The sequence below is a fragment of the Scatophagus argus genome, chromosome 13 (assembly GCF_020382885.2).
Source record: "Scatophagus argus isolate fScaArg1 chromosome 13, fScaArg1.pri, whole genome shotgun sequence".
In the NCBI taxonomy this organism is placed as follows: domain Eukaryota; kingdom Metazoa; phylum Chordata; class Actinopteri; family Scatophagidae; genus Scatophagus; species Scatophagus argus.
In genome coordinates this window covers 13,694,217-13,718,394 of record NC_058505.1, presented here as the reverse complement: position 1 = coordinate 13,718,394, position 24,178 = coordinate 13,694,217, and the positions used below count along the sequence as shown (strand labels likewise).

The 24,178-nt window shown below is 43.3% G+C and overlaps 3 protein-coding genes across 3 annotated transcripts in view; 2 read left to right on the top strand and 1 right to left on the bottom strand.

Annotated features, from left to right (window-relative positions):
* The first annotated feature begins 390 nt into the window (after positions 1-390).
* LOC124069551 (elongation factor 2) lies at positions 391-7,400 on the top strand. Its single transcript, XM_046408791.1, has 14 exons — positions 391-572; positions 1,920-2,134; positions 2,457-2,638; positions 2,731-2,942; positions 3,064-3,239; positions 3,428-3,533; positions 3,761-4,013; positions 4,150-4,345; positions 4,456-4,579; positions 4,722-4,964; positions 5,182-5,535; positions 5,705-5,887; positions 6,121-6,253; positions 6,733-7,400. The coding sequence occupies exons 1-14, from the start codon at positions 570-572 to the stop codon at positions 6,924-6,926; spliced, it is 2,574 nt and encodes an 857-aa protein (XP_046264747.1). The 5' UTR covers positions 391-569; the 3' UTR covers positions 6,927-7,400.
* Positions 7,401-7,792: 392 nt separating this feature from the next.
* On the bottom strand, positions 7,793-12,612 carry LOC124069552 (BTB/POZ domain-containing protein 2-like). The gene is made up of 9 exons (XM_046408793.1): positions 12,053-12,612; positions 11,816-11,935; positions 11,504-11,660; positions 10,950-11,055; positions 10,655-10,852; positions 10,335-10,527; positions 9,557-9,644; positions 9,312-9,458; positions 7,793-8,852 (listed from the first exon to the last, which is right to left on the bottom strand). Exons 1-9 carry the CDS (start codon positions 12,571-12,573, stop codon positions 8,691-8,693), a joined length of 1,692 nt encoding a protein of 563 aa, XP_046264749.1. The 5' UTR covers positions 12,574-12,612; the 3' UTR covers positions 7,793-8,690.
* Positions 12,613-13,959: 1,347 nt separating this feature from the next.
* LOC124069813 (protein unc-13 homolog A-like) overlaps positions 13,960-24,178 on the top strand; it is a 31,320-nt gene continuing 21,101 nt past the window's right edge. The window contains exons 1-9 of the mRNA XM_046409274.1: positions 13,960-14,086; positions 18,181-18,210; positions 18,475-18,574; positions 20,572-20,689; positions 20,856-20,979; positions 21,615-21,685; positions 21,863-21,917; positions 22,367-22,396; positions 23,655-23,868. Coding sequence (XP_046265230.1) covers positions 14,065-14,086; positions 18,181-18,210; positions 18,475-18,574; positions 20,572-20,689; positions 20,856-20,979; positions 21,615-21,685; positions 21,863-21,917; positions 22,367-22,396; positions 23,655-23,868 — 764 coding nt within the window. The 5' untranslated portion in view covers positions 13,960-14,064. The remainder of the gene's footprint in view (positions 14,087-18,180; positions 18,211-18,474; positions 18,575-20,571; positions 20,690-20,855; positions 20,980-21,614; positions 21,686-21,862; positions 21,918-22,366; positions 22,397-23,654; positions 23,869-24,178) is intronic.

Genomic DNA, 24,178 nt, shown 5'->3' with positions numbered 1-24,178 from the left:
AAATGTGATGTTTTATTGCACTCAGTTTAGAGACAAAATGTTAATGACTTAACCTTTTCCTTACAAAATAGCGTTCATCTGATATTCAGAATGTGATTTTTATTAATAATAGATGAGCATATGAAGGATTAGGGTGACATATTGCCAGAGATGGAGTCTCACACATCAGGAGCCCTGTGAATACCAGCTTTTGTCTCTAAAGAGCTGAACCCACGAGAAAGTGACATACATTATGTTGTTTCTGATCCCACTTTGCCCAGCTAAGAAGTTTTATCACAGCTTTACATACAGCAGACAACCGAATTTCCAACATACTCAAGCACAGGCTGCGCACACCACTTAACGACCAGCAAACGCACAAGCACAGAAATTTGATATGACACCAGGGCGCTGGACAAGCAGCGCCCCCTGCTGTTGCAGCCCCTGTCCTGCACCGCTACACGGCAGCACCAACAGCAGCAGCAGCAGCAGCAGCGTCTCTCCTGTCACGGCCGGGACTGCCTGTCCGCAAAGGCAGTGTTCACAGCAATAAACCCTCACACGCAGAGACCGACGACCCCGCAGACAAAATGGTGAGTGGATGCGCGTCTTATGCTGACATTAGTGTCTTACATTTAATCTGTTTTTTAAATAGGAGTAAAGCGGGCTGTCAGGCGCTTTTAACCTCTGCGTAGCTGCAGTTATGAAGGTTTCGGTGCAACAAGCCGCGATGACAGGTGTGTGTATGAGACGGATGTCGATGTTTGGTGGCGTTTTGTGATCATATAAAGGTTCAGTGTGTGCTCTTCGCCGACATACGCAGCAGCCGGTTGATGAAGCTGCAGGGCTGTGGCCCGCACGGCCCGCTCTGCCTCACCGTGACGTTCACAGCAAAGCCGTTAATATCAAGCTGCTCCTGTCGCATGGCTGCAGAGACCGTGCTGACATACTGTGCCATAGAAAGCCCGACACTAATGACACTAATGTGGTGAATCCTGTCGTTAAGTGAAATTTGGATTCGGACGAGATTACGTCATAACCCCACTAACAGGCGACGGCATGTATTATTACATATGAGTTGAGCCGTCACCGACGCACAGAGCTGCATTTCAGTTTAATGCTGTGAATGGTGAATCCGTAATGGCTTATAATGTATGGGGCTTTTTAAATACAAGATTTGACTGTCTTTGTGAATGTCTGGTCCCAATATATATTTTAGAATTATTATGGTGGCTGAATGTGTTTAACATGTTAGTTACTGTTAATGGTGCTAAATCCTTTTTTAAAAAAATAACAGAGTAACAAGTAAATTCATAATACTGAGACCCACAAAGATCTCCAGTGAAAAAATGACTGTACTTCCCTACCACGCTGTGTTACAAACATCATAAGTCTTCATCATCTAGAAAGGCCTGTTTTATTAATGGCTCTAACTGAATAGTAGGCCTCACTCGTATCTTAGTTGTGATCTCAAAGGATTGCAGTGCCTGAAATATTTTTTAAATTAAGTGGTTGTACACATTAAAATTGATTGATTGTTATTAGTCTGTAACAGATACAGTCTCACATGCATTTCCCCATGATGCTGAGAAGTTTAAGGGGAATGTAATGTATAAAATTAAGACACTGTGCTCCCTTGTGATAGTGAAATGGCACAGCTCAGTCCATTCAGCTGCAGCATGAGTGGTGACTCAGTCATTCCTGATCTGTTGCTTGGTTTGAAACCAGAAGGTAAAGTCTTCATGCAGTGCCCGCATTCCTGTCTCCTAGCCAGGCTGATGGATTCAGTTTCCAACATGTCTTTCTTTTTATAACTTGACTTGGAATGAAATCTGGGACATTAACAAATGGACACATGTGATAAACAAAATAAACCTCTGCTGGGTGTTAAATGAGTGCAATGAATGAAAACCCACACTGCACCTCGATCTCACCACCAGGTGAACTTCACGGTGGATCAGATCCGGGCCATCATGGACAAGAAGTCCAACATCAGGAACATGTCTGTGATTGCCCACGTGGATCATGGGAAGTCCACTCTGACTGACTCGCTCGTGTCCAAAGCGGGGATCATTGCTTCGTCCCGTGCCGGAGAGACCCGCTTCACAGACACCCGCAAGGATGAGCAGGAGCGCTGCATCACCATCAAATCAACGTGTGTGGTGAAGAGAACACCACATTTAGACACAGCTCTGTGTTATTTGGGCAAGATATTAAAGATTTTTCTGTTGCAGAAATTATTCATGACTAAATAAGCAGTCGATTTATAAGTCGAGTCTTGCTTTTGAGCGGGAATGTTGGTGCCCACCATGTCTGCCTCATTTAAGTTAGAGGAGTATTTGGCTTATTGGAATCCAGTACTGTGCTGACTCTTTACCCATCCTTTACTTTTACATTTATTTTAATGATGAGGTGTTAGCGGTAAGCAAACAGTGAAAATGTCCCCAGCCTTTTCCTTTCACCTCTCTGTTATTCAGGGCCATCTCTATGTACTATGAGCTTGGGGAAAACGACCTGGCGTTTATCAAACAGAGTAAAGATGGTAACGGCTTCCTCATCAACCTGATTGACTCTCCGGGTCATGTTGACTTCTCCTCAGAGGTCACAGCTGCCCTCAGGGTAACAGATGGAGCCCTGGTGGTTGTGGACTGTGTCTCAGGTAATGGCTGACATCCTTGCTTCCTCATCCTAGGTACACACACACATACATACTCTCTCTTTCCACCCAGACTTACCTGTCTTCTCTGACAGGTGTGTGTGTGCAGACTGAGACTGTACTGCGGCAGGCCATCGCTGAGCGCATCAAGCCGGTTCTGATGATGAACAAGATGGACCGCGCCCTACTTGAGCTCCAACTGGAGACAGATGAGCTCTTTCAGACCTTTCAGCGTATCGTGGAGAATGTCAACGTCATTATCTCCACCTATGGAGAGGATGAGGGGGGACCCATGGGGAACATCATGGTGAGATAGAGGCTCAGAGACCCCTCTAGATGCACAGATGGGCTAAAATGGCTGGCAAATGTTTCTATATATTTAGCACAGCTGATTTCAGAAAAAGCTGAACTTTTTTTCCTCCCCCCAGATTGACCCTGTTATCGGTACAGTTGGGTTTGGCTCTGGCCTCCATGGCTGGGCTTTCACCTTGAAGCAGTTTGCTGAGATGTATGTGGCTAAGTTTACAAAAGGACATGCTCAGCTGGGAGCAGCAGAGAGGTGTAAGAAAGTGGAGGACATGATGAAGAAACTGTGGGGAGACAGGTAAACATGATGTCATAGTCAGGCAGAAATATCTAAAAAAATACCTTATATTAAAGAGTAGCGAGTAACAACCAAAGATTTTCAGCTGGTGTTATGCTGCTCTTTAAAAGTTTTCTTGCACAGATTGCACAATTAACACAGCATGTCATTTGAGTTCTGTGATGTTATGCAATAACTTCTGTACACAGATATTTTGACCCAAGTGCTGGCAAGTTCAGTAAGACTGCCGTCGGTCCTGATGGCCAGAAGCTTCCCCGCACCTTCTGCCAGCTTGTTCTGGACCCCATCTTTAAGGTGAATTGAGGGAAAAAAAAGTTTGTTAAAAACGTATTTAAAGCACCTGCATGTAAGAGTTGAATATTTCTGACCTAAAAATACAATACCATACATACAACCGGGATGATACACACCGATGAATAGGCTGACACACAGTCTGCACCCAGTTTTCACCATTCTTGTTTAATTTTCATAAGAAAAATTTGAGTCTGAGTACTTTTTGCCCTCTCTCACTGTCCTTCAAGGTGTTTGATGCCATCATGAATTTCAAGAAGGACGAGACAGCCAAACTAATTGAGAAGCTGGATGTCAAATTAGACTCGGAGGACAAGGAGAAAGAGGGGAAGCCTCTGCTGAAGGCTGTGATGCGCCGTTGGCTTCCTGCTGGAGAGGCTTTGCTCCAGATGATCACCATCCACCTGCCCTCACCCGTCACTGCACAGAAATATCGCTGTGAGCTGCTTTATGAGGGGCCGGGAGATGACGAGGCTGCCATGGGTCAGTGTAACATGTTCACAGCACCACACCTGATGTGTTTTCCTAAAATAATTACCTAATTTATAAGCTTTATTTTGGCTATACTATATTTACTGGTTAACTGCTGCATTACTTACTGACTCTGCTGTCTCCTCAGGTATTAAGAACTGTGATCCCAAGGCACCTCTGATGATGTACATTTCCAAGATGGTCCCAACCAGCGACAAGGGTCGTTTCTACGCCTTCGGCCGTGTGTTTTCTGGCTGTGTGTCCACTGGACTGAAGGTTCGCATCATGGGGCCAAACTTCACCCCAGGAAAGAAGGAGGATCTTTACATTAAACCCATCCAGAGGTGAGCATGTTTATGTAGAAACCACCACACAGAGGCCTGAGATGAGAGAGAACAAAGAACACAAGCTCTACATACATACATTTTAACCATGTCCTTCTATCTCCTACCAGAACCATTCTGATGATGGGTCGGTATGTGGAGCCTATTGAAGATGTCCCATGTGGCAACATTGTGGGTCTTGTTGGAGTAGACCAGTTCCTGGTTAAGACAGGGACCATTACCACCTATGAACAAGTAGTGTATTGCTTTTTTTTGTCATTCAAAAACTGCGGATGCAAGTTATTCATACCAAGTTAATGCTTTATGTTGGCACATTACTTTCTGTTACAACAACACAAAAAGAACAAGCCTTTTAGCTTGACGGCTCTGTCCACAGGCCCACAACATGAGAGTGATGAAGTTCAGTGTGAGCCCTGTGGTCAGAGTTGCCGTGGAGGCCAAGAACCCTGCTGACCTGCCCAAGCTGGTGGAAGGGCTGAAGCGTCTGGCCAAGTCTGACCCCATGGTGCAGTGCATCATCGAGGAGTCCGGGGAGCACATCATCGCTGGAGCAGGAGAGCTGCACCTGGAGATCTGCCTGAAGGACCTGGAGGAGGACCACGCCTGCATTCCACTGAAGGTGATTTTTCTATGAGATGCTGGCTAGGTGCAGGACAAGTTTCTTGTGCAGAGCTAAATTATAAAGAAATTAGGAATGATGATTTAAGACAAATGAGTGCACTTGTTTGTTCAGTGTTTGCCGCCAAAAAAAATCTTCCAAAGGGTATGGTGTTGAAAAGAAATGGAATTCTTAATTTTTCCTTTACTCTACTGTCTCATCCTTCGTCTTTTTCCAGAAATCAGACCCAGTCGTGTCTTACAGAGAGACAGTGATGGAAGAATCAGACCAGATGTGTCTGTCAAAGTCCCCCAACAAGCACAATCGTCTCTTCATGAAGTGTCGCCCCTTCCCCGACGGTCTGGCTGAAGACATCGAAAAGGGGGAGGTCACCGCTCGACAGGAGCTGAAGGCTCGTGCACGCTATCTCGCCGACAAGTACGAGTGGGAGGTGACAGAAGCCAGGAAGATCTGGTGCTTTGGCCCAGACGGGACTGGAGCCAACCTGCTGATAGACATGACAAAAGGTGTTCAGTACCTCAACGAGATCAAGGACAGCGTGGTGGCCGGTTTCCAGTGGGCAACTAAAGAGGTGGGCAACTGTTAACTTTGACCACAAGTGTATTATAAATTGGTAGTTCGGTCTAATCATTGTTTAAGTTATTTGATCTGTGTTTGTGATGTTATATATATGTATTTAGTATGTACTTGTGCTATATAATCCTGAGAATCAGCCTTCAGTGTCTGTCTTCGTCCTGCAGGGGGCTCTGTGTGAGGAGAACATGCGCGCAATTCGCTTTGACATTCATGACGTGACTCTACATGCAGACGCCATCCACCGTGGCGGAGGACAGATTATTCCCACAGCTCGTAGGGTCCTGTACGCCTGCCAGCTCACTGCTCAGCCCCGACTCATGGAGCCTGTGTACTTGGTGGAGATACAGGTGTGTGTGTGTGCGCACATTCGTGTGGGGGCATCTTTCTTCCAAAATAAATCCTCATAACAAGACCTTAAAGTCAAGTGCAACCTTTAAGAAACTTAAGTTCACAATAGAAGAAAACATGACTTCAAGTTTTCTAATTACCGGTAGTCTTTTATGACTGTGCCATCTTGGGATTTTTTATTATCTCCATGCCACTTCATTCATCATCAGTTTTGTGCCTTTCATCTGTGCAGTGCCCCGAGCAGGTGGTCGGTGGCATTTATGGGGTGTTGAACAGGAAACGAGGTCACGTGTTTGAGGAATCCCAAGTGATGGGCACTCCCATGTTTGTGGTGAAAGCCTACCTCCCTGTCAACGAGTCCTTTGGTGAGTTGCTGTGATAAATATTCTAGCAGTCCTCTACATATCCGATAGCTTGACCTAAATGTAATGCTTTTCAGTGCCACGTTTTTAGTTTTAGAATAAGTTGCTTTTTTAATTCATTTGGTCCAGTTGAGTAAATTTAGAGGATCACTACTGGGTAGACTTGATGATTTGAAAGCACTGGGTGAAGGAGAAATTACTAGAAAGGTCTAAAGATTCAGCTGGAAGCATGTGTATATGAAGCTCTATCAGGGTTTTTAATTCATAGACATTGGAAATGTTCTTCCACAGCTCAGTTATACACATTTTTATAAGGATGGCTGAAATTTATTTTTACAGAGGGTACAGAACTACTTCATGCTCAAAGGTTAAAAATGTTCACTAATTCCATTCCAAGTTAATTACGCACTTTCATAGATTAGCATTAGTCTCAGGGCCACTGGAGAGCTGGGCATGAATTTCCTATTCTTTATTCCCTGCAGGGTTCACAGCTGATCTGCGCAGTAACACTGGAGGCCAGGCCTTTCCTCAGTGTGTGTTTGACCACTGGCAGATTCTCCAGGGAGACCCCCATGACCCCGCCTCTAGACCCTTCCAGGTTGTCGCTGAAATTAGGAAACGCAAGGGTCTGAAAGAGGGCATTCCTGCCCTCGACAACTACCTGGACAAACTGTAAACACTGACCCGGAGTATAAAATACCAAATCAATCTCTAAACCCTACCCCATGGGCACTTTAAAATCTTTGCACAGGCTTAAAGATACATCACACAAATTATTTTGACTTTGAGTCAGAGCAGAAACAAAGCTTAAGCTTTTGTTGTAGGCTAGTATAAGCAACAATGCTTTTTTTCATTTCACAGCTACAGTACACCAAGTGCCTAGGGCGAGGGTTTTGGGGAACAATTGGATCAAAGCAGTTGTATTTCGTTCCTTCTATTTCTCCACATCTACCCACCACCACCACCACCTCATCTGCAAGGATGGGCCTGTACAGTGCACTGTGATACTGCTGCAATAATGCATAGGATATTTAAATGGCTCATGGCCAGACACAAACCATGGAAACCATAATAGTGTTATGTAAGTCAAACTTACTGGATTGGACATTTGTTCAGTGGATGTAATTAATAAAACTCATGATGAAAATAACTGACTAATGGAATTCTGGTATTTTGCTAGTCAGCTTAAGGGTACAGTTCAGCAGGTTTGGGAAATAAAATTTATTGCTTTGTGTCAGCAAGTTAAATGAGAAGCTCTATACCACATCTGTCTGGTGAATATAACCTATGGCTGTCACTGGATAACTTAGCTTAGCTTAGTTTAGCATAACGACTGAAAATGAGGAAACTAATCTTAAGTATTGTAGCCAGCCGACCTCTGTCCTACAGTGTCAGACTCTGTCTAACTGGTGATAGACACATGTTACATTTGCTAACTGGCTGCTGGCTTCAGCCTTGCCTTATATTCAACTGACAGACGAAAGAATTTTTTGACCCTCTCATCTCAGATTGGGTTCTTTTCCAAAGAAACAAACACCACAATACATTTTCCCCACTCTTTAATCAATAGTTATTTCAAGTTACATATATAATGTTAATAAATGCCACTTAAATATACAACCCTTTAACTTCTGCACCAAGAAGCTCTTCCACTCACACTTTTTAAAACAAAGCTAAAAAGAAACATCTGAAGAGTTAGTGTGCATCCATAGAACAACCAAATGAACATATGCAAGGCCGAGAAGTGCAAGGTATCTTGGGTATAGGCAACTACCAAGCAAGGACACAAGATATCACAGATTGTACTGTATGTCAAAGCCTGAAAATTTATTATCATAATCATGTTATTAAGATTAATATTAAGATTGGATCAAATTTGCCAAGAGTCGATAAAGCCTATGAAATCTATGGGTCTATGAAACTTACAGCTGATGTGGAAAGAAATGCTGGTCTGTGCTGAGGAACCAGTCTTGGCAAATCTGATAAACTGTACATTCATACAGTTGTGACTCTCCTTTACACTAATGCTGCAGAGCAAAGGAAGGGGAATTGTACAGCTTAAAAAGAATTCAGTGTTAAGCCTTATGCTGCCAATCCACAGCAGTGACATCGCTCCCCTCTCCCTCCCTCTCTCTCTCCTTCCCTTGTGGAGTCGGTTACAGTCATGTCTGATTCAGAGCCTGGCATCACTACAACACAAGGGGATAAAGGAAGCCACTAAAAAAAAGAGAGACAGCATCTCAGATGACAACTTACACCCCATGTAGTGACCTACATCGCTTAACAGCTAACTGGCCTTCCGTGCAGTCAACAGTAGTGCACTATATGGAGGGAATGGTATGTCTGAGAGATAAGTCCCCATTATGGCTGCTGAGGTGTGGCCTCACGCTGGTGTCAGGTTGTCACATTTGATGGAAGATTGTTGCTATGTCAGAACCGACTATGTGTAAAAGATGACCTCAGGAATCTGTCCGTCCTCTACAGAAGTGCCGTTGTTGTTGCCCGCTGCATAGCAGAAGGTGAAACATGTCTTTGTGCCAGTGGATGATGACTCGTGCGTTACCTTCCGCATCCCTTTGGTACCATAATGAGAGTCTGGACCCTGTAAGAAAGACCGAGAGGATGTATACACTGGTGAAATCAACACTGCATTCTGAGAGACAGGATATCTTTGTCTTCTGCCAGAATGAATTGAATCTAAGTTAGATTTTTGGCAATTAGAATGCTGTACAAAACTGGATTTTTTTTTTTAAAAAACTTGCAATCATGGCCCATGACTTAAATTACCATCTTTTATTCTCTATTTGGGAGATGCTGTGCACACTGTATACAAACTTGGAATAGCCTATGAGTTTCTCATAGACGAAGAGCCATGTGAAGTAATTCTTTAATCAGCATAGCAACCTAGTTAGCTCCATCACTCGATTGATATGCTTGCTTAGTGTGGGACACAAAACAATTCTGTCCAGTTTCTCTGGTAAGTAGATTCAAGATCAGTTTCAAAATAAAGTTATCCCTTGTTGTAATACCCTACTGGCATTACAACCAACACACCACAGACCTTCAGTGTAGCACAGGCAGTGTAGTTGACGTTGGGTAATATCTCCACTGGTTCTTTGAACATGACTCTGAAGGTATTGGCTGACCCATCACAGCTGAAGCCTGTATCATTCTGGCCCAACACTGTGTTACTGTCTGTGTGAATGATCTGCATTGAGAGAGCAAATACAACACAGTTGTTATGCAGCATGCCTACAGCACAAAGTGGAACCAGACATGTAAGTTCTGAAAGACCTGGGTCCCCACCTGTATATTAACTTGGTAGTCTGTGGGTCCGTGTATAGAACCATAGAGACCAAACCCAACCACAAAAATCCTTCTGTTTACTGAAAACCTGAGGAGAAAAACAAACACAGACATATATCAAGATAAGAGGATATGACTGTATAACCATGTGAAGCTGTTTGTAGAATATGTGGTGTTAGCATAGCTATGACTAACAAGCTTTAAGATGTTTCAGTCTCTTTGAACCAGCATGCATAATACTAATAATCCACAGTCCATCTTTAATGTTATTAGCTAAACCTGTGAAAAATATTTATTATTGACTACAGTGCTAATCCATCGTGGCTTCTAACTATTTTGTCAACCCAGAATCTGACAAGTAACTATTCTGTCCTGTGATGATAGCAGGACAACAGATGTTTTTAAGGTAAAGTTTGTCTTGGCTTTACATTACACAATATATGAAGGGTATGGTTGCGTTAGCTGTTTTATTGGCTGCTCTTACTCACTAAAAATGTGCCATTAATCTCTGAATTTAAGTTTGGGTGATGTTAATCTACATCAAAACAGTGGTGCTGCTTGATTTTCTTTCTCAGGTTAAACTCTGGCAGTGGACTGTTGCTGACTACACTGTAGTTCTCTCAGTGGACAAAAATCATAGGCCATTTTCAGTTTATAAATCATCACAAGAGTATTTATTAAATAACTGATTGTATTTAAATAATATGCCTTGAGTCTATTTTTGTAGAAAGGTGTAAGGCTGTGATTAAATTCTTGAAATACTCTGCTCCTCACTCACCGTATGCGGTCGCTTGTCCCACTGTAACCCCAGCGGCTCTCCACCTGTCCAAAACGCGTGATGCTGCACTCCTTCCCGCGGAGGCAGCAGCGAGGTCGGTCAATGAAGTCCACACGAGGCTTTGGGTTTACTGTGAAGTGGAGAAAGAGACTCACCACCTCTCTGTCAGTCAAAATGCTGGACTGGGCTGGACCTGATGGGACGAAAACAAGACCCAAGGACAAGGATCAGGGTCTGCAGCACAAGATGTGTGCACCAGAGCAGGAAAAGAAAATGTGTCAATACAGCTACAGTGTTAGTTTTAGTGGATTTCTGTTCACCTGCAGCAAACTCCTCAATGGTCATGAGAGGGAAGCGGATGAGTGTGAGAGCTTTGCCCAGGACTTTGCGTTTGTTCTCAGGTGTTGGCTGTAGTTGCTGCCTGTGAGCCTCTGCCTCTGCCCAACGCACAGCAGCACCAAACAAACGCACCTCCCTCACCCCAAGAGTATCCCTCTCCAACACCGCCACCAATGTATCTAACAGAAAGAGAGATGACATATCAATGGTCAGTTCGGGTGTTAGTTTGAAATACGGCACGTGGCAATAATGACAACTTTCACAAACGGACATTACCCAAATCTATGTCTGTGAAGCCTTCAGCGGCGAGAGCATCTCCGGTGTTCTTATCTATGTTTTCAAGACAGAGGCTGGCAAGCTGAGGCTCATCAAACAACCGTGCCTGAAACAAGGAACACACCCCAGTTCAAAGAACACATTTTTACTACCATACTACAAGCACTGAAAACTGGCATCAAGCGCCTGGTAAGGCTATTAATCTTTTTCTGTTTACTTGTTGTTTAACAGAACAGTTTTGGATTAAATCAGAATCACATTTATACAGCGTGTAACATTCAAGAACTTGGGTTTCTTTTGTTAAATTACAAAAAAAAAAAATATTTTGCCAATTCCCCTTTTTTAAAAAAAATATAAATAAATAAAATAGAATAAATGACAAACTGACAGTTTTTCCCTATTTAAAACAAGGACTTCATATGCATCCAAACTAAGAATAAGAAGCTGCAGTTTTCCACCAAATGAACTGACGCAAATTTGGTTGCAAGACATCAGACCTGCGTATCAAATCACATACAAAATCTGGTCAACATTCGTAGTTAGGTTGAGCAAACCTGTGTGAGCAGCATGAAAGCATTGTCTGCTCTCAGGTTCTTCTTGAGGAACTCCACGCAGTGAGCCTCCAGTGCTGGCACTGCGTACTTCTTAGCCGTATAAAGTGTGGTCATCACCGTCTCAGGCCCGATCTGGACCTCATCAGAGTACAGAAACCTGAAGAAAGCCAAACAAATTATACGATACATCCCACTTTTACTGTGACATATATTTCAAATATTTGCTTGTGTTGCCTAATTAAGCTATCATGAATGCATTAAAATAAGGTTTAAGATTGTATCTTATGAGTTTAATTGTAGCACGGGACATACTTAAGAAGGGCCAGAAAGGCAGCTGGTTCCACATCAGGAAGCTCGATTTCCGTTGAGGTCGTCGCCATCCCACCGTTAAACATGGCATCAAACACTGCGCTCCCCACAGCCAGAACAAACCTGACAGTGTCGACAGTCAGAAAAAAAAACAGCGAGGTTAAGTCTTTCCGCTTTTCTCTTCAGAGTGAGCTAGTCAATGTTTTAATTCTTATGTTGCAGTTTATCCTCTTAACTTACCTGTGCGCAGGTATCCTCTGGACCCCCATTCCTTTGCCTACTAGAAAATGAACGTCACTGAGCACTTCGTTGTTGAAGAGGAAAGCAAATCTCTCCTTGACTGTGCTCTTCGTCGCCTGCCAGTTGTATACTGGCTCTCGGTACACTAGCACAGACGCAGCTGCCGGAGTGGCGGTCGGTGCTGCCGCCTGGGACGCGTTTGACGCCGCAGTGGTTGCCATGTTGGACGCCGGAGTGGCCATAGCTCCAGCTGCCGCAGCACCTGCCGCAGCGGACTGCTGCAGGGAGTTCTGCGCAGTCGGCTGAGCTCCGGTCGAAACACCGTTGCTGTCTCCCCCGCCAGGCCCCAGCTGCGGGTTGGGACGCCTCGCTGCTCCCTGTGCTCCCCCGGATGCACCGACCGCTCCGCCGTTGGATGCTGGCATGGAGAATACGCTGTTGCTGGGCTGGCTGTTTCCCAAAGGACCCGGACCGGAGAAATTAAGGCAAGGAGGCCTGCCGCTGTTGTCTCCAGCAGCCATCTTGGACCCAGTGTAGGCGTAAACAACGCACTTCTTCGCTCTTTGTATTTCCAGTAGTCCTACAGTCAAAGCTGTGCTTTGCTGCTCCCTTGCGTATGTTATCATTACTACAAGACGCTGTTCAGGAGGTCAATTTCCCTCTCATAGCAGAATTTAGCTGCGAGGCGTCTGTTTATGATGGCTTACAACTAAAACTCAGACTTCTTGGGGTAATAGCAAATCAGCTGCTTTGGTCTGAGCCCACACATGGGGTCATCAGATCGAGTTTTTTAATTGTCCTGTGCACAACAATTACAGTAAGGTATCCCTAGTTGTTAGGCTCCCCTCAACAATACAAAACGGGAAAAAGGAAATCACACAGATATTGTACTCCCAGATGTAGTCCAGTACCGGGTATTACAGTTATTATCTGACTGTAAGTGATTTCTAAATCTAATAATAAAAGCCAACAGCTAATTCTTTGATGCACAGTCGGCTATTTTAGTTAACTTAATAGGATGTCACTAAAATGAAACAGGACGGAATAAAGCTGGCAAGTCTTTTAAAAATACAACACATCAAAAACACTTCAACAAAAGAAAGTGTGGAGCATGTGGTTAGGCTATATTAAGCAAATTATCAAAGACCATCTGTTTTTGTTAAACTGCAAAGGCAGCCAACAGTGCACCAGTATCAGATGGGCCATCCTTCCAGAATATAAATGTCACATGCTTCCTCATGATGATATGTCAGGCTATATAATTATCCTTTTTTATTATTATTATCAAGGCTATATACCAAGAAGAATGAGATCAAGTCAAGGATTGTGATCCATTAAGTCTGCTGCCCTGGGCATTATGTCTTGATTTCAAACTTGTTAGTTGAAAGGGAGTTACGATGTAAATTGATGGAATGGAGTCGTGCCCACGTCTATGACTGTGCATTAAAGAAGGGAAATGATAAAACGTCTATAAAGTTACAACTTTTTAACTAAAATGCTCTGTAACGTTGAAAACAATGAATGAATCACCGAGTGCATTACGCTGGCCAAGACGGTATTAATCTAGTGACCCCCGCCTCCCGCCCCACCGCTGCCCCTCTGCCTGCTACTCATCAACCGTGACGTCAGGGCGGCGCGGCGCGGGGGAACTGTCCTCGCGCGGAGGGTGCTGCTGCTGAAACAAGATGGCTGTGCGCGCAGGAGGAGCAGCGGAGGAGAGCTGAGGCAATGCAGAGGAGGAAGAAGAGGGGTGGGGGGGGGGCGAGGAAATCACTCCTGTGTATCCTGTCCTGCCAAAAGAGCAACAGCCTCACAGAGAAAGAGACGAGACGCTTCTGAGATGATGCTCCTTGGTTTCCGGCACCATTTAGGGTAAAGGTTTGGCGGTTTTCAGTACTGTTTTTTTTTTTTTTTTTTTTTTTTTTTTGTAACCAAGAGGCAAACGGACTGACCAAACAAATCGCGGAGCACTCAGTAGAGGACAGCCGGGGACGCTCACGCCGCTATCAGAGATGTCCCTGCTATGTGTGGGAGGTAAGAGAAGACATTATAGGGGCAATTAAAACCCTCTACGTTTGATATTATTGGAGAATCACTTGCTCAGTGTTTAGCCGCACCAGTTGTCTTGACAGAGCCTGCGGACCATCAGCTCCGTAGAAAAGTATGTGTAGCCCGGGAAGCGCAGGGTTTGTGCTGATCAGTCATTAAATCACACAGCACGTTTACGTATAGTAGGAGATGTCATTGGGATACTTTTAACGAAACTGGTGCTGAATGACGTGTGCTTAATTTAGTCTTTTGCCTGAAATAAAGGTGCTTTGTATTGACGAGTTACCTGAAAGCAAAGATAAAATATTGTTACAAGCTAGCCCAATCGTGACTGTTAACACCAACAAACATTCACAGGCTCTCTGAGTTTCTATAAATGTCTACACGGAGGAGGAGAACCGCTGTTTCTTCCCTTGGCGAGTACTGTTGCGGTTTCTGTGTATGTGTGTGTGTGTGTGTGTGTCATTCACTCTGTTCATTCATGCGTGGGCAGTCAGAGGAGGACGAGGAAAAGCCCCTGCCGCTTTCGCGCCGCTTGCGCGCCGCTGCCGCCTCCGCTCTGCCGCTCCGCTGTAGTCGTGAGGGAATACTCGCAGTCGAAAGATGCTCGTCACTCCTCAACGTTTTCTGTGAAGCGATGCGTCACCTCCACCTACCAGACTTCCTGAAAGCACCTGATGCTGACACTGCTGCCTCTCAGTGCAATGAAATAAGCATCTGCCGTGATTGCTCATAAAATAGCATCAGGTTCCAGCTTCCAGTATATAATCGGGGGAATGCAGCCCAAGCTAAGAGAGAGAGAGAGACGCTGTGAGACACACTTTGTGGTTTCCTTCTATATTAGGTTTTTGCTGAACAGATATGAGTTGAATCAGCTTAATAACAAAACAAATTTCTCAGATTGTGACAGTGTTGTGTTAAACCGAAGCAAACAGAAATGACAGTTATTAAGGCTTGATTGTGCAGTTTGTCCTCACCGATTGTGAATTAAATTATATATCAATCAATCAACTGTTGGTTTGTAAGATGTAAGAAAATGGTACAGTAAAACATCATAATTAGTGCTGAAACGATTTTTATACTTACATTTTTACACTAAAGTGAATATATCTTTCAGTTCAGGACTGTAGATGACACCTTATTTTAAGATATTGTGATTCATTTTTTGGACCAAACAACTAACGGTTTCATAGAAACTATAACTGGGTGATAAGAAAGACTAAAGTCTTAAAATTTCTTGTTTTCTCAAACAATCCCTAACCTGTATTTGTCATTTGTGCTTGAAAAATTGACTTTTATATTGATTATCAAAACAGATTATTAGCCCTAATAAACTTAACCCTGTTATTATTTTTGTCAAGGAGTTAATCATCTAGTCCTTTAAACTCTAGATCTGATCCACCACTGGTCAGTTAATGAGAGTGTAGAGTTATGTTTTAATTGTAGATTTTTGTCAAAGATGAACATGGGCACAGAAGGAAAGTAAGGGGGTTTCAAAGTCACAATCTATAAGTCAGGCTCATTATGGATGCTACCCCACCTCATCCTGTCCAGCCAGGTCCACCCACTGACTGTCCCTGCTCTGAGTCAGTCCCAGGTGTCATTAGGACCCTGAGTGTTATTCATTCATAAACACTGGCTGCGGCTGTCAGTGTCTTAGACTACGAGACTTGGCAGGGAGCCCTCTTTCTGTTCCTGTTACATCATTCATGCGTACCTGACTGGAGCTATTTCTGGCCTCCACAGTACTTTGTGCTTCTTGAAAAGGTAGCATTTCTTTGGAGCATCTGCAGACAAAGCAGAATTCAGACACAGATTAACTCTGAAAAACTTCCTGCAATCTTCCTGCAGATATTCCACAGACTTTCAAGTCCAGTTTTCTCGCTGTCTTGATTTGGACACTAAATTTGGGAGTGTCAGCGGTTGCAAGGACTACTGCATGTCTGTGTGCATCCTTCAGAATAAGACGCTGTCTGTCTGCATCATGTCAGCCCTCATTTTGTCAGTAGATGGCTGAACTCAGCTTATCCACTCCCTATTATACATTCCTTGACAGTTCAAGCTGAAGGGTTTGCTCGATTCCCTGTTGGGTCTCTGTTTTCTTGGCAATCGGCTTAGTTCCCATAAGTCAGAGTTTGCTGTGTCAGAGGTACTTCCTGAATGAAGAATCTACTCAGAAAGGGGGGGGGGTGCATAAAATTTACTGCTGGGTCTTTGAGATTATACTGTGCATCCTTTGATTAAAGAAAAAAAAAACAAGCAGACTTTGATTTGTTATGTCCTTTAAGTCATTTATTCCGGTGGTTCAGGTGGTGATAGATGGTTATGTCTTTGACCTTGTTTTCTGAATCTAGGCTACTCACCCATAACCTACATTTCAGCCGATTGATCTAATGTTACAGCCCTTCTCAGACTTATTGGGTGTGAGTTACAGGCACTTACATGTACAGCATTTGTATGTGTGTGTTGGGGATAGTCCTGTCTGCTTAGATACATGCAGTCGTGACAAAATATTGTTTGTGGGGCTTGTGGGCATTTCCCATCATAATTCAGCCTGTCAGAGAGATTTATGAATGTGTGCTATTATTAAGCTTCAGCTTTCCACTGTTGAAAATCCATTTCCTTTTTTATTGATCCTCCTCATGTACTGATATATTTCCAGGGCTGTTTTAGTGCTGACAGTAAAACACAGCGAGCAGCAGGCTCTGATGTGGTCCACCTAAACAATGTGAAACGACTGCTGAGAACGTAGCTCAGTTTCTTTCCTGTCTTCACGGCAGTGTATTGAATTATTTCATCTTCTCTTAACATTTACAGAAATCTGACCCATAGCAGAGTTTTGCCCAGTAAAATGCAAGCACACAGATGTATGTGCTTACATGTATATTGCATGTGTTTGACATTAAGTTGACATTAAGGTTGCCGAGGTATGAATGTTAACAGAGGTTAATATTTTCTATCATAGCTGCAGGTGTATGTGGGTGAGTCACTGCAGTTGAATGTGTGCGTGTGTGTGCTGATGTAATAGCGTGGCACTTAAGCTGCGGATTTAGGTGAGAAACAACAAAAGTGCCTTGCTGACTCAGGGCATTTGCCCATCAACTTTTTCCTTTTGTGGTGGTTACTATAGCGACTGCTTCTGGTGTGGAGGGTCTGTGGAGAATACCTGGAGATAAACCACGAGTTTGTGTTCACGGCGCGTTTCTCAAGGGGTGATAAAGTTGGAGGTTTCATTTACACAGCGTATTGAGCTTGTGTTTGCATTTTATTTGTACCGACTTATGTGTGTGACATGCATGCACTTGCAGTGTGGTGTGGGGATCTTAGCATGCTGTGTGTGTGTGTGTGTGTGTGTGTGTGGTGAGCAGCGGGTAGTAGAGCATTAAAAATGCATGTGTGAGTTACGTCAAAGCTGGTAAAACGGTGCTGCAGAGGTAGAGCCTGGCTGAAAAATCTTCACATACGTTGTTTGATGTAGGTGGGAGTTTTCCATTTGAATGCTTGTACTATAAAGACCTTCCTAAAGTTAATATGTATGACTGGGCTCTTGCGTTATGATATGTTCAATCATAAAATTCAGAAAAATGAAATGGTTTTAGACTTGATTTTACACCTCTTCTTCAAGAGGAATTTCAATAATATTCAATAAAATGTATTTTGATCATTGTTTACTCTGTGCTGTGTGGCTTTTTCTGTTTGGGCTTGCTATACTTTATGTTCTATATCCCACACTGATGAAGTGTAGCTGGAAAACCTCCCATGTTTTCCAAGCGCTGTGTGTTTAGGTGTTTTGCCAACACGTCTGCACCTTTTGGCCAAAAGATCTGAACACTTTGTCCAAATCTGCATAGCTGCAGTTTAAATTTCCTGTGTCCACACTCATGTTGTATGTGAGTGTGAACAAATTTCATGTAGTACGTGTTTCATTAAAACTCACAGACTGTGTTTTAATTTATCACAAGCATCCTCTTGCTGCCTGTTCGGTGTGTAAAAGGCAGAACAGAGGAGGCAGGAGTGTTCAGAAGTGAAAACAGATGGTACTCCTGTGTGTGACTTTGTCCCTCTCTGTGTTTCCACAGTGAAGAAAGCCAAGCTGGATGGACCCCAAGGTAAGACCTGAGAGCCTGGAAATAGAAAGAGGTAGATCACACAGGGAGAGAGACTTGCTGTTATGTGATATAAATCTTTAAGCAGGCTGCGAGCACATTACATGCTGCAGCCATCAGTAGACTTGAAGGCATGGCAAGTCTCTTTGCTCTGTTGAATATAACATCTATATCTATATAACTTCTATAGAGATAACATTATTATTTTCTAATACAGAAGTGTGTCATTGTAACGCATCTATGTCTTCATCCCTTTTTCCCTCACAGAGAAGTTCAACACTTATGTGACTCTAAAAGTACAAAATGTGAAGAGCACAACCATTGCTGTAAGGGGCAACTTGCCCAGCTGGGAGCAAGACTTCATGTTGTGAGTCCTTCATCATCTTCAGACAAAACTCTCTCCTCTCCCTCACTTTTTCCTCTGCTTTCTTCCTCTCATCTACTCTCCACTTCAGCTGCTTGAGTGCCTTTGTGTGTGTGTGTGTGTGTGTGTGTTTCATCTCTTGCTTTCTTTCAAACTTCTCACTCCCCTCTTTTTCACTCTTACATCCCAAGTGTCCTTTATCCTCTTCCTCTCTGCATCGGCACATCCGCCTCCAACAACTCCCTTTTTTCATCTGCTCTCCCTCGACGCCTCTGCCCCTCTCATCCTCATTCTCAACCTTGGCTCTGTCCCAGCCCCTCTTTTCTTTCCTCTGTCGCTTCTTCTAAATGTGGCTCCTTGATCTTCATCTACTCAACCCCCCCCCCCCCCCCCCCCAATTTCTACTTTACTCTCCCCCCATACACCCTCTTAGCTATCCTTGTATCTGTGCTCTCTAGACATCATCAGCAGCATTTCCCATTCAATTAGCTTGTTTGAGCTCGTGCTTCAATAAATATTGGAATGATAGCTCGTTCCAACCACTAAAGAATTATGTAAAACATATATTATGCATGCAGTATTTGACACGCAGTGAGAGCTGGTGTCATATTGACAGTGTAGGAGCATATGGGTGTTGAATGGTGGGAATCGTTTAGCATGTGGGATGCAGCAGGCAGCCTGACTGCGGAGTCCTGTGCATTTGTGTGATGTTCGGAGGCGTTGAGCATTGTACTGGGGTTGCATCAGTGAAACTGTGTTATGTAATGTTTGGGCTGCGGAGAGAGCCTCATCCCCTCCTTCAAATTTCCTTTAAATGACTGTGCCCCCTCAGTCACTGCCATGAATCAAAGAGGCCTGTTTCTTAAAAGGAGTCACCACTGAGATGGGAAATCCTGTCCTCCTACTTCTTAATTAAAGTTTCCACTTTCTCCCTCCAGGCATGTGATACAATCACCTCCTCCACTGCCTTCTTCACACTCTTCTCCTCCATCCCCTTAGTCATTCCCCACCCTCCGTCCTGCTGACTTGTCAATGTTTTATGTTGGATTCTCTCAGGCTTTCTCTTGCGGAGACGTGTCATGTATTTGTCACAGTGAAACCCACAAGTAATTACTGTGCATCTTGTGTGTGTATGAGCTGCTATGTGTGTTTAGCACTGAGAACTGTTCAGATTCTTGACTTACTTCATTCAAACTCCCACTTAAGTAGAAGTATTGTCAGCAATATGTATTGTAAGTATCGAAATAAAAGTGCTCATAATGCAGAGGAATGGCCCCTGTGATTGATATATTATCATAAATGGCATTTAGTTTGGTTAATACAGATGCCACAATGTGTAAGTGTTATTTTATTGTTGTAGCTGACTGAGGTGAAGATTTTAATAACTTTATGTACACTTCAGTGGTTTTGTCCAGCGGTTCCAAAATCGTAGGGATCCGACCCCTCTCCGAAGGTTCACAAAATAAATAGAAATAAATAAGGAGAAAGAAAGAAAGAACATTCTGCTCTAAAAAAAAATTGTGTTCAGTTCTTGGACTTTTCTATAATCTTTGCTGTTTTTTAACATACTGGATAAAGTTACTTGTTTTATCTTGAACCGCTGATAAAGCGAAACTCTCTGAGATGTTTAGAAGGGAAATCGCTCTCTGACAGAACTGTTAACTACTGGTTTAATCTTATTAATCTGTATTTAATCTTACTTTAACCTTTAATCTAATCATTTCTTTTATTTTAGTTATATGAGCTTATTTTGTGTTCTTTTATGTAAAATAATAATAAATTAACTAGTAACTGGAGCTGTCAAATAAATGTAGTGGAGTAAAAAGTACAACATTTCCTCCTGAAATGTGGTGGAATAAAAGGAAAAAGTAGCATGAAATGGACCTGATCAAGTAAAATACAAGTGCCTCAAAAGTGTTGTGTAGTATAATAATTGAATAAATGTACTCAATTACATTCCACAACTGTGTTTGAAATTTCCTGTCTTTCTTTCTGTCCAGTGAGATTAACCGATTGGACCTGGGTCTGACAGTGGAGGTGTGGAACAAAGGGTTAATCTGGGACACCATGGTGGGCACTGTGTGGATTCCCCTCCGTAGCATCCGACAGTCAAATGAGGTTTGCCGCTAACCGCCACCACCACCACTTGAGAAATGCTGTACACTGAACACTCAGTACTCAGCTGCAGTACACTTCAGGGACTCACTCACTCAGGGATTGACTTGTCTTCATTGTATTATTTGTGTGTCAATTGCGAACTGTCTTTCTGTCTTTGTGTACACAGGAGGGTCCAGGAGAGTGGCTCACACTGGATTCTCAGGTCATCATGACTGATAATGAGATCTGTGGCACCAAAGATCCCACTCTCCACCTGGTGCTGCTCGACACACGCTTTGAACTGCCTCTTGGTGAGGAATCTACATTCACATCAGAAAATCAGATACTGTCAAGGGGCGGGAGAAGATGAGAAGAGGAAACTAAAGGAAATCATCAACCCCTTGAGGGAAGGAGAAGATGTCTTGAATAAATGATGTCTGTGTGTATATTTTCACAGCAAACAGTGATATTTGAACACCAGTAATCTCTCTGACTGATTAATTAACCTGATCTATTTATTTTAAGGCTGTCAGGGTGTCAGGGAGAGTGTTTGTGTCCTTTCCTGCTCAATGATCAAGCTTCCTCTTAACATTGATTGGGTGTCATTTTCCTACTGTTTCCTCTTCCTCCAGTCAATATTGTGCACCTGACACCTCAGTTTGTGCAGCTGACCTATTTATAAGGCTTTGGCTTTTCATGCTGTAAAAGGCCAGTGTTCAAAGTCACTGTGCTCTGAACAGGACAACAGATATGCAGTTCTGCAAATGTTCTTAAAAACAGACCAAGTTCAAACATTATTTGCAATGGATTGTTTTAGCTTACTTTGTCATTGTTTGGGTGGTATTATAACAAAAAGAGTGGAAGCTTTGTTTTAGCAGCTTGTGAAGGTGGGGCTCCACTAGGGTTGTTTTTTGTGGACTGAGTTTGTGTGGCCTGTTGTTTTCAGATATCCCTGAGGATGAGGCACGATACTGGGCCAAAAAACTGGAGCAGCTCAACGCCATGAGGGACCAAGATGTAAGCTGTCACCCTGGTAGATTTAATACCCCAGAATATGCTCAGATTTTAGAGACGTGTCAACATGATTAATTAAGGGAATCACACGTAACAAGATAATGTTCCATTTTCTCTTCTTCCTGCATAGAGTCTTAACTCTTCCCTATTCGTTCACGTTTTTCATTTATGTGATCCCAGTATTCCTACCAGGAGGAGCAGGAACGCCCTCTCCGTGTACCAGGAACCCAGTGCTGTAAGTGACCGATCACTGTTCAAACCAGTCATTTGTTTATGTTGAGCAAGAGAACGACGCATTTAGCTGTTGAGTTGTAATTTGATTCCTCTAGTGTGCGCACTATTCATGTAACCACACATGGCTTGCTGTGTGTGCTGTGTGAGGTGGTAAATGGCCTAGATTTCTGCACTGTAAAGGATCAATAGCGGTATCAGATGCTCAGAGGCGAGCGCCTCCAGGATGTCGCTGTGCTTCGACTACTCGCCCGGTCTGCCTATCCTGCTGAGCCAGCTGTCTGTCTGGCGCAGGTGGAAAGACTTGGAGGCTCAGCACTCCCCTCTGTGCTCACTTTCCATTCATCGGCTCCATCTGGGAACATTGAACAGTTCATGGCATGAATGCATGTTTATATTTGGATACCAGTGTAAGTCATAATCAATAATGACACCCTCCTCTTCTTATTGCAGGTAACTGGAGTCTATGGGGAGACCAACAAAGTAAGTGTATATGCATTACATACTGTACATACAGTGCAAGTGTCTGAAAGGTCACATTTTTGTCATTGTTTTGTTTCTGCAATCCATCACATGAGATTGTAACTGAGTGAGTCTGAAGTGCTGATTCTCAGCTTTGTCCTGCTGCAGTGCTCATAACTTGGGAATATGGATGAAATGAGCTATGAGTCCCGCTGGTGACCTTCAGATGCCCATAAAGCTCAATGTCATAACTTTAAAGGGCCAGTTCATCCAAATTACCAATAAAAAAATTAGCTTGTCTTTTACCTTTACTGGTAAATAGTCATGCGCATAGATATATTTTTATTTGCTAAGGTTTATTCCTCTCTGTGATGTCTGCCACCAACCAGAATAATGGGAAATATGTCACCGTCCAAGTGCTTTAGGACTGCACTGTCCACACTGCATGTATGCAAAAAACCTGTATCTCTGCCTCTCTGTCTATTTCTTTCTTCCTTGCCGTGATTAGCAGATGGTCTTATATAAGTATCTGTCAGACTCACCCACACAACTGCAGCGATTCATCTCATCCCTGCTCACTCAGAGGAAAAGGAAAGAGCAGGGGGTAACGAGAGATGGTGAGCTGGCGAAGTGAGCGAGACAGAGAGAGACATGTGGAGACACGGCTGAAGTGAGAAACAAAGTCTGATGCCTCTAATTAGTGTTTACGCGCCCAGGCAGATGAAGATGACGGTGTAAGTGGTGCAGCAGTCACCTGCGAGAGTCGATGATGGATAGTGATGAATGATTAATAGATGCTGGTTTTGTTTTTGACTCTGTTCAAGTCTCTTGTCACTTCCCTGTAGGATGTTAATCTCTGATATATGGACACCACATAAAAATAAAGCATCTCTTTAGTGAGCAGGATTGGATTTATGTTCAATTATCATGATGAGAATGAGAATGAAGCCGCTGATGGTGTTCATCACGTGCTTAATGTATGGATGCACTCTGAGTGACCTCTGTAGGTCTTACAGGAGTTCAGTAGTGGAAGGCTGGCCTCATGTCTGTATTATCTGTAATTAACATAGTACTAAAAGATTAGTTATGTGCTGATTAGAGCCTCTTATCTCTGTGCCACATGACAAGCCGTATATTGGGATCATCACTTTCGTAATCTTCTTTTCTCTTGCTTTTATGTTCTGAAAATCTAGAACTTTCTCTTTTCCTCCCATTTATGAGGACACCACCACCAACAAGACTAATTCATCTTTTTCTCCTGCTATGTCCCTCTGAGTAGATGAAGACCCAGACAGTGCTGTGGACGACAGGGACAGCGACTATCGCAGTGAAACCAGTAATAGCATCCCCCCTCCCTACTACAGCACATCACAGCCCAACGCGTCTGTGCACCAGTATCCCATCAGCCACCAGCACCGCAGCTCCAGAAGCTTCTCTTACCCGCGTTCTGGCAACAGCCACGACCTTGAGTACCACAATCAGAGGACTGTCAGGTGTGTGTCTGCTTCAGTGTAATTAGAAAGTAATGATTATTTTGTTTATCAATTCATTTTTGGATTCTTTTTTCTTTCTTTCTTTCTTCTTTCTTTTATGAATTTTCCCAGTGCACAAGGTGGTTTGGGATTTTTGTGTCCAACCACCAACTATCCAAATCAAACAGAAAAATGCACCAGTTCTCACATGGTAGTGGGTCTCTGCACATACAAACATTGCCACACACACTGCTAGTGGGACATAAGCAAGTTTAGTTTACTTTTTTTTCAGGGAAATCATGCATAGTAAACCTTTTAAGAAATAGTTTAT

What these genes read in the sequence shown, in the direction of transcription:
- LOC124069551 (XM_046408791.1), top strand. An exon ending in TGCATCACCATCAAATCAAC is followed by an intron (nt 2,135 to 2,456) that starts GTGTGTGGTGAA and finishes TCTGTTATTCAG; the next exon opens with GGCCATCTCTATGTACTATG. An exon ending in ACGCCTGCATTCCACTGAAG is followed by an intron (nt 4,965 to 5,181) that starts GTGATTTTTCTA and finishes GTCTTTTTCCAG; the next exon opens with AAATCAGACCCAGTCGTGTC.
- LOC124069552 (XM_046408793.1), bottom strand. Translation starts at nt 12,573, where the DNA reads ATGGCTGCTGGAGACAACAGCGGCAGGCCTCCTTGCCTTAATTTCTCC. An exon ending in GCCTTTCTGGCCCTTCTTAA is followed by an intron (nt 11,661 to 11,815) that starts GTATGTCCCGTG and finishes GGCTTTCTTCAG; the next exon opens with GTTTCTGTACTCTGATGAGG. An exon ending in CTTTCATGCTGCTCACACAG is followed by an intron (nt 11,056 to 11,503) that starts GTTTGCTCAACC and finishes TCCTTGTTTCAG; the next exon opens with GCACGGTTGTTTGATGAGCC.